The following is a 9,720-nucleotide window of genomic DNA, read 5'->3' as shown; positions in this document are numbered from 1 at the left end:
TTACCACAAAGATACTCATTTCTTTTGTGTACCTTTATCCTTACAGTTTGGTACTGATTCGGCGCACTTATATTTTCATCAATATAGTTGAAGCTACCGAACATGGTACAGGAGATCTTGAACTTAGTAATGAATGCATAACCTCGTCTTCAGGTTATAGAACCCCTGCTGAAGTCACTCGATGTAGAAGTCAGCTGAGCAAATCATCACCACACCACCACATCCATCTTACTTGCCAGACTAAGCTTGGTAGCGAGTTGCCATGCCCGCATCAGTAGTCAACCACATAAAAACTTAGTTAACTCATTAATTACTCGACTTGCACGCCATATAAGCTTTGTAATTTTTAAGGTCAACATGTGTACTTGCTAGATCAATTGCAATGGCAAACTAGTGTTTGCACATCAACCGACATATAATGGGTAGTTAACGTGATAAGAAAATGTAATCTAACATTACACAAAAGGGAAAGATATTTTCCAAATTACCCCCCTTTATCTCTTTATACTTCCCCTCTTATTTCCAGCTAGAGAACTGAAAATTAACGTTAAATCAAGAGACAAATACACGCGGGAAAGTGGAGATGGCAAAAAGAGTGTAAAAATGATTCCCTTGGACAAAAAAGTAAAGGTTGGAAAGGGAAGATAGCAAAGATGGAGGAGGGTTGGAAAAAATAAAAATAAAAATTGGTGAAAATAGAAACTAACGTAAATTAAAGAAAAGTTAAAAATCTCAATCAGTTTGAGCACAGATGCTGTTAAAAACAAGCATTTATGTGGATTTACATGTGGATTCCATTCTTCTTCCCTCCTACTGATTCTCCACTAATTGTGTCTCATCAACAAGAGAAAGGTGAACCAATTATTTCAACAAAAGAAAGTCGTTTTGGTAAAGAATTCTTCATTAATTTCAGATATTCTCTGTACATGTCCCTCTTTAAGTTAGAATCCTTCCTCTTCTTATATATATATATGTATATAGTTCCCACAACTTCTTCAACTTAAACTTTTCTGAGCCTATTAGTCTCTCTGAATTAAGCTTGAAGAAACCCCAGACCTACCCTTACCTACAAGGTGATTTTCTTTAAGCCTCCTTTTCTACTCTTCATTTTTCATCCTATTGATTTTGGTTTTCTTCTTCCACCCTCTTCATTCACCACTTATTCCTTCCACAACTCTCTCTGTCTCTCTCTCTCTCTCTCTCCCTCTCTCTCTCTCGCACACACACAAACACATGAACTTCTGATCCAATAATTTCCAGAACTCTACTCTTCACAAATCAGCCACAATGATTGTTTACAAAACGTAAAAAAGCTAACAGAAAATTAAGAAAATTAATGATTTGTCATAATGTCCTCTGTATTTGCAGAAGTTGGGAGATAATTAAGCAGGATGGCTTCTGCCCAGGTCAAAGAAAAGGTAGCAGCCAAAAAGTTTCAGAAGACCTACTTTGATGTCTTGGGGTTGTGCTGCTCTTCAGAAGTTCCACTCATAGAGAATATCCTCAAGCCTCTTGAAGGTGTGAAAGAGGTTTCAGTGATTGTGCCTTCCAGAACTGTAATTGTTGTCCATGATATCCTCCTCATTTCCCAGCTTCAAATTGGTAAGTACCCAACAATCTTTATTTTCTCTCAAATTATTACACCAGTTACTATTAATATTTTCCATTAATTCTCTAATATCTGTGTTAAAAATTTGTTGTTTGTTTGTTTGTTTGTTCGCTTTTTTTTTTTTTGGTTTTTTTTTTTTGTTTTTTTTTTTTTTTTGGCGTTATTCCTTGCACAACAGAAAGCAAATAGTTTTGGGGAAAAGATAAAAAAAAAATAGCAGTCGGTGGACATTACTTTTTCTGTTGTCAAAGGGCATTATTAATCAGCATATCGTGTACAATCCAACAAGAGTTCGTAAGATGTTTTACTTTGCTTTTGATCACCCACTAATTTATAGAATATAAAAGTACTTCAAATAATTTCGTATCTTTTAGATGCTTTCTGCAATTTTTTATGATGGGATTGTACCAAAACATCTTACGGACTCTTGTTCTTCGTAACTCCTTTCACTGTTTTGTTATTTTGAACTTCTTTGAACGTTACTTTGGTTTCACAGTTTATTATTATAATATACCTAAAACTAGCTTTCTGTTGGGCGGCTAATTCTTTGTCCGTTTTACCTTATTTTTCTTGTGATCATATATAATACTATATAATATTTCACCCCTTTGGTGTGAGTCCTGGGACTCTTTGACTATGAATCCCAAAGGGGTGAAATATTATATAGTATTATATATGATGTGATCATATTTTTCTTGTGCTCAGAAGCAAATATATTTTTCTTGATGAAAATGCCCTTGTGATCTTGATAAACTAAAATGAGTACATAATATGTTTCTTTTATATACCAAAAGTAGAGAGAAGTTATTTTAGTAAGAAGAAATTAAATAATGCTATGTTCTAGTACTATTAGTTGATTTACCTGAATGTGCGTTTAAATTCGCAGTCTTACATTTGTTATCCTATGGACAGTTAAGGCATTAAACCAAGCAAGGTTAGAAGCAAATGTGAGAGTGTATGGGGCAGGGGACAGTTACAAGAAAACGTGGCCAAGTCCATATGCAATTGGTTTTGTTTTGTCCCATCAAATGACATTTAGAAACTTGTTGGAAGTTGAAAGAAATTAATACGACCATGGTCGCACATGAATAGACATCACAAAATTGATAGTGCTCAGAAGCAAATATATTTTTCTTGATGAAAATGCCCTTGTGATCTTGATAAACTAAAATAAATACATAATATGTTTCTTTTATATACCAAAAGTAGAGAGAAGTTCTTTGAGTAAGAAGAAATTAAATAATGCTATGTTCTAGTACTATTAGTTAATTTACCTGAATGTGCGTTTAAATTCGCAGTCTTACATTTGTTATCCTATGGACAGTTAAGGCATTAAACCAAGCAAGGTTAGAAGCAAATGTGAGAGTGTATGGGGCAGGGGACAGTTACAAGAAAACGTGGCCAAGTCCATATGCAATTGGTAGTGGCGTGTTACTTGTTCTATCATTTCTCAAGTATACGTATCGGCCATTAGGGTGGTTGGCCCTTGGAGCGGTGGCCCTTGGCATTTTTCCCATTGCTATGAAAGGTTTTGCATCGATTCGAAATTTCAGGTTTCATGACATCAACATTCTTGTTATCATTGCCGGTGAGTCAATACTTGGTCTTAATATTCAACTTTTTTTCATTTTATTCTACACAATATGTTAATTTTCTACCACTCTAAGTACTAGTTTGGTACCGTTATACTTTTATAAAAAGTGAGTATTAAAAAAAGCTAAGCTCAAAAGAACGTTTGATAAACATTTAAAAACAACTTATTTTCACAGTTTTGGATGAAAAAAAGTTGAAAACGTGAAGCAGCAAAAATGAACTTATTCACACAGCACAACAAAAACAGTTTTTTTTTCAAAGCATAGCAATACCAAACCAGCTCTAATATTGGTCTTACACTGCCGTATGGTGTTACAATAATTATATGATGACATATACTTACAATCAAAACACATCCTCTTTTGTCAATCATCTATCATGGGAACAATACATGAGGAGTGACAAAAACGCATGCAGTAATTCGTTAATAATAATAAAAAAAAATTAAAAAAAGTTATTGGTCAAATTAATAATATTTGTGCTCTACAAAATTTTGGTAAGCTATTTTATAATAATTGGTTAAAAGAAAATGACTAAAAGGTTGTGTATCATTTGGACAAGTAAATTATGGTAGTAATAAATCTCGGCCGTCCGTTTTTTATTACAACTTTGATTAGTTTTGAGTAATACTATATTTATCTTATTTACCGAATCATATTTGTACTAGCTTTTTAATAGAGGTAGGATTCACTAACACATATGGGATCCATTTCTATTAGATGTAGTACAAATATGGTATAAAAATACAGTAAGAATAACATTTTATTTTAGTTCCTTTTGAAATTATAAGATTCTTGTTCGTTATATTGTACATATGCACTTGATTATTTTGGGCACCGAGCTCTTTGGATGTTTTAAAATGACTTTGCCGACCTTCACACCGGAGAGATTTTTCAGTATGTCGAGTATACTGTCTTGTACGCTAAAGGTAATAATATAATTGGTTGAAAATTTAAAAAAAAAAAAAAACCAATTATAATATAACACTTGATATATCAAATCGTATTTCCATACTGAAAAGTTTCTCGTCACACCGAACTAACCAAAACAATTGATCCTTTTGTTTTTTTAATTTTATTTTATATTTTTTGTTTAGAAAAATTGCAACACATCACGTTTTCTTAGAAAGTTTAAATGGATACATGTCGGTTTAAGAGTTCCAATCCAAACGTCACCGGTACGCAACTAAAGATATTTTTTTTTATGCACACAAAAGATCCAAATGATTAGTCTTTGGCTTCTTGCAAGTTCGAATGGATAAGCATGTTTAAACTAAAAGTTTGGATGGATATTTGGATTTTGTTAAAAATCGCTTCCCGATCTGTTTCCCTCAGATGATATAGTTTTTGGAGAAATGCAAACCTAGCCATTGTTTTAACATTTGAAAAACTTAAGGTCCCGTTTTGCAGGGTTCCTAAATCTAACTATTCGAGGCTTTCTTAAGTAACGCTCGGGGGTTTCGAGCATTTTTGAATAGCATGTTCGGCATTTTTGTACTTCAACATTTCTTCTTAGATTTAAAATCTTTTCTTTTTAGGGTAGGTTTTCTAATTTTTTAGTTCATCATAAAGTCTAATTTCATTGCCCTAGCTCGTCATTGGCTTTCCATTTTTTGTGAATAAGGGTGCTACAGCTAAGTTACCTAACTATTTCGTGAACCGTATATTTTGACTTGCTTGGCTAAGCTACCTAACTATTTTAGTACTCTACACCTACTTCTATAGTTTATAGTCTCAACGGATTCCATTAGGGCATCATCTCTCTCATCACGTCTGACGGTTGGTATGTAACTTTAACAAACAAATGGTTCTTCAACTCAAATGCGAGATACATGGAAATGAAGAAGCAATTGAGTAAAAGAATAAAACACTACCAAATTAAAAATTTTAAGTCTACTGAATTATGATTTCAGTCGGAGTTTTGGAGAAAAATGCTGTAAAAAATGGGACTGTATTTTCAGATCTTTAAGTAAAATAATACAAAAATATATATAAATCGAAGGAAAAACATTAGCTTATTGCAGTATCAGTAAATCCTTTTTTCTTTTTTTTGGTACTATGGTTTTTATATAGTTTACTGGTTACTGGTATCGATAAACTGATAGATAGTGTAACTTTTGACAGTGGTTGGAACAATTGCTTTGAAGGACTATACCGAAGCTGCCTCCATTGTCTTTCTGTTCATCATTGCAGAGTGGCTTCAGTCTTGTGCAGGATACAGGGTTAGCATAAAACCCTCATCCTTGTTTTTATGAAACATTTCAGAACGAATTAAACAAAATACAAGTAACAATAAGTGGCAGAAAAACGTAGCAGTGGATTTGAAAGTTTGAGTATGCGGAACAGATTTCGGAACAAGAAGTTTTGCTGAAGACAGTTTTGTACATAATTATGTGATAAACCAAGTACTAATACATTAAAGTGTTATTTTAGGGATTAATGAATGACTTGCTAATGTGTATCATAGACAGTCAAAAATCTAGAATGACATGCTTTTATGTACTCAGGCGAAAGCAGTGATGTCGTCGTTGATGAGCATGGCGCCCCGAAAAGCAGTCTTAGCTGAGAATGGAGAAGTTGTAGATGTTGATGAGGTTAAGTTGAACACAATTCTTGCTGTTAAGGCCGGTGAAGTTATACCGATTGATGGAATAGTTGTTGAAGGAAAAAGCGAAGTGGATGAGAAAACACTAACCGGGGAATCCTATCCAGTAGCCAAAGAAAAGGACTCCACTGTTTGGGCGGGCACTATCAATCTTAATGGTAAAATAAACCTCCCTCTCATCATTCTTTCATCTTGAATAAAAGAGTTATCTTTTCATTTCTGACAAATTTTGGTTTGTATTTGTAAAGGTTATATTAGTGTTAAAACTACAGCGTTAGCTGAAGATTGTGCGGTCGCCAAAATGGTCAAACTCGTTGAAGAGGCTCAAAACAGCAAAACCAGAACTCAAAGATTCATTGACAAATGCGCAATGTTCTATACCCCAGGTTAGTCTACTTTCCCCATACATTTCATGTGTTTCCCTATTCTTTTACTACTAAGGAGAATGCAAACGGTTAGATTATATGTTTTGTGCTGCTGTTTTGCAGCGGTCCTAGTCATATCCGTATCTATCGCAGTGATTCCGGCAGCATTACATGTTCACAATTGGAGCAAGTGGTTTCACTTAGCATTGGTTGTTTTAGTGAGTGCATGTCCTTGCGGCCTCATCCTTTCTACACCCGTTGTGACTTTTTGCACACTCACAAAGGCAGCAACATCCGGACTGCTAATCAAAGGAGGTGACTACGTTGAGATCCTTGCTAAAGTTAAGATCATGGCTTTTGACAAAACTGGGACAATAACAAGGGGTGAATTTGTGGTGATGGATTTTCAATCTCTTCGTGATGACATTAGCTTGAACACATTGCTTTACTGGTATAGACTGGAACTCCTCTATTCATCAACATGTTGAATAACACACACCAAAATTATGATGGAAAGAAAATTTTTAATTCATGAAATTCAGAAAGCGACTTCTAATTTAAAGAGTAATTTAAGGCAGTTTTAAAGGCTGCATTTTAAAAATCGGAAAAGGAATGGTTGGATCGTATTCTTCACTGGAAGAATTTCCTTTGTCCACTAAATTTACAGTTTATTTATCCTCTTGAAGGGTTGCAAGCATTGAGAGGAAGTCCAGTCATCCAATGGCAGATGCGCTGGTTGACTATGGAAGATCGCTTTCGATTGAGCCAAAACCTGAAAATGTGGAGGAGTTCCAAAATTTTCCCGGGGAAGGTATCCATGGGAAAATTGATGGACAAGATATCTACATTGGAAACAGAAAAATAGCTTTACGAGCTGCTTGTGAAATAGGTAAATGCCATCAACTCCTTATCTTCCAAACGATAGCTAGTGATTCCAAAGTTATGATCCATTTTCCTTTTGTTTATGGACTTTTGGATCTCTCATCATTGGTTCTGTTTGAAACTCCAGTTCCTACAACTGAAGGTTCTAATGGTGGGAAAACGATTGGATACATATACTCTGGAGGAACCCCAACCGGAGTCTTTACAATATCTGATGCTTGTCGATCTGGGGCCGCAGAGGCTATCAGAGAGCTGAAGAAGTTGGGTATTAAAACAGCTATGCTCACTGGAGATAGTAATGCTGCCTCATTGCATACAAATGAACAGGTGCATTATTTCTAATATATTAGCCTATGCCTGAAGCCGGGTGCTCACTTTATTGATTCAATTTATGATTTGCCTTGGTATACATCGCTGTAGAACTGCATGTATATTTCCTTTGTAGATTCAGGGGAAAAGGGAACTAATAAGAGTAGCAATTTATCTGACTTGCAGCTTAAGCAAGCTCTCGAGGTAGTACATGCAGAACTTCTACCTGAAGATAAGGCAAGAATCGTTAAAGAATTTAAAACGGAAGGAAATACAGCAATGGTTGGAGACGGTATCAATGATGCCCCTGCATTAGCCACAGCGGATATTGGTATCTCAATGGGCATTTCAGGATCAGCCCTTGCTCAAGAAACTGGGAATATAATTTTACTGTCAAATGACATTAGGAAACTACCAAAAGCAGTCCGACTGGCGAGAAGGGCTAATAGAAAAGTGGTTGAGAATGTTGTTTTGTCAATCACTACTAAGGTTGGTATCCTTGCACTGGGATTTGCAGGGCATCCGCTCGTTTGGGCTGCGGTTCTTGCTGATGTTGGGACATGCATGCTTGTTATATTCAATAGCATGCTACTCTTACAAGGAACCCAAAAGCATGGAGGGAGTACTTCTGCACCACATGTCCATAAACATGGAAGCCATGGACATAGCCTCTCTCACAAAAACCAACATTGTTGCTCAGATAGCAAACCTGTGAAAGCCTGTGAACCTCAAAAGTGTTCATCGCAGTGCCAGCCTACTCCCTTGAATTCAAGCTTGCCGTGTATGCTTAAGTGCAGTGATGACTTACGCAAGGCAAGACACTGTGATGAAGCAAGCTGCATGAAAGTCAATAAAGATCTTGAGTCACAGAATAAACACAATCATGGTTTTTTGAGTCATCATAATTTGAGCTCATGTGCAGAAGGTGATAAAATTCACGAGGCAAAACACTGCGATGGTTCTGCTTCTTCTTTGGTTGAAATTCCAAAGTTGACAAGTAAAGGTCATTGCCACTCAACGCACTGCAGCAAAGAGCACAGCACAAAGGAAAGTGATGGAGTCCATGAGGAAAAACACTGCAATCATTCTATCTTTTCTTTGGATGAAAGCAAAAGATTGACAGATAGTGACATTTCCCACTCAAGAAACTGTGGAAAGGAGCGTAGTAGAAAGGAAGGTGATGCAATACACGAGCCAAAACACTGCAACCATTCTGCTTTTTCAATGGAGGAATGCCAAAAATTGACAAGTACTGGTCATTGCCACTCAACTCACTGTGGCAAAGATCATATTCACAATGAAGCGTTAGGAGAGACGTTTGCCACAAGCTGTGATCATCAGCGTCACTGTAATCTGGATGAAAACTCGCCTCCTTATACGACTATTGATATTGTAACGGGTTGTGACCAAGCAGAATCAGCCCCAACGAAATCTTGCATTGGCTCAGGGACAATGGAAAAGGAAGTGTGCTGCTCGGAATCAGTAGCAAGTCAAGCTTGTGTGTTAGAGAAAAGAGAAGTCGGTGGGTGCTGCAAAAGCTACATGAAGGAATGCTGTGGTAGTCATGGGCATATTGGTTCTAGCTTTAAGGGTTGTTCATCAGAAATCACAATTGAATAGATGTAACAGACTGAAAAAAGTTATATATATCCACACCTAATCGAACTTCAATGATCCGAACTGTCTATTTTTCAAGTTGCACCTCATGAATTATCCTTACAAAATATTAGCCAAATCGAAAATATTTGAGATATCTTTTTATTTTATTTTATTTTATTAATTTTTTGAAGCTTTTAGACATCTAATTGAGGAATGAAAAACAGGATTAGAACATATGGCAAGTGCAGACATATCATCACAATGCAAACAAGAAGGTAAGGGAAGAAACTGATGTATGTCCCTGAGCAATGATTGAATCCAGAAAATGTCAGCTACACCACTGGTTAATGCTTTTTACTCTGCTTTTGTTGAACTTGAAACAATTAACTGCCATGATATTGGATTGGAACCCAAACACACAACATAACCAGTGATGGATCTTCTAGTGTTAATATTAGCAACCTAGTCGGAATCTGAGAAAGCAGTTATAGACATATCCTCACTCTTAGTATACCTCAAACCAAAATCAATTGTACCTTGCAGATACTTTAGAATTCTGTTAACCAAATAAAAATACAATTATGTAGGATTAGTCATGAATGGACAAACCATGATAACTAAATGAGCTAGATCATGCCCTTGTAAAAGTCAAGTATTGCAGAGCACCAGCCAAACTTCTGTAATGACGTGGATCAATCATAGGTGTTTCTTCAGTAGCAAGTAAATGTGTGCGAGGTTTGGATGGTGTAGATGTAGGCT

General features: G+C 35.9%; 1 protein-coding gene across 4 annotated transcripts; it reads left to right on the top strand.

Annotated features, from left to right (window-relative positions):
* Positions 1-707: 707 nt before the first annotated feature.
* On the top strand, positions 708-9,036 carry LOC137730921 (putative inactive cadmium/zinc-transporting ATPase HMA3). 4 transcript variants are annotated; one of them, XM_088687697.1, is made up of 10 exons: positions 708-852; positions 1,369-1,602; positions 2,934-3,197; positions 5,326-5,423; positions 5,709-5,964; positions 6,055-6,192; positions 6,295-6,622; positions 6,858-7,060; positions 7,181-7,380; positions 7,549-9,036. In XM_088687697.1, exons 2-10 carry the CDS (start codon positions 1,392-1,394, stop codon positions 8,980-8,982), a joined length of 3,132 nt encoding a protein of 1,043 aa, XP_088543823.1. In that variant the 5' UTR covers positions 708-852; positions 1,369-1,391; the 3' UTR covers positions 8,983-9,036. The 4 variants fall into 4 exon arrangements, with proteins under 4 accessions (XP_088543823.1, XP_068326030.2, XP_088543822.1 ...); XM_068469929.2 differs by having other exon boundaries at positions 739-1,073; XM_088687696.1 differs by having other exon boundaries at positions 754-888.
* Positions 9,037-9,720: the final 684 nt, after the last annotated feature.

Source organism: Pyrus communis, chromosome 16, assembly GCF_041283825.1.
Source record: "Pyrus communis isolate YQ-2024b chromosome 16, ASM4128382v1, whole genome shotgun sequence".
Lineage (NCBI taxonomy): Eukaryota > Viridiplantae > Streptophyta > Magnoliopsida > Rosales > Rosaceae > Pyrus > Pyrus communis.
The sequence above is the reverse complement of the archived record's forward strand: the minus strand, read 5'-3'. Positions and strand labels throughout refer to the sequence as shown.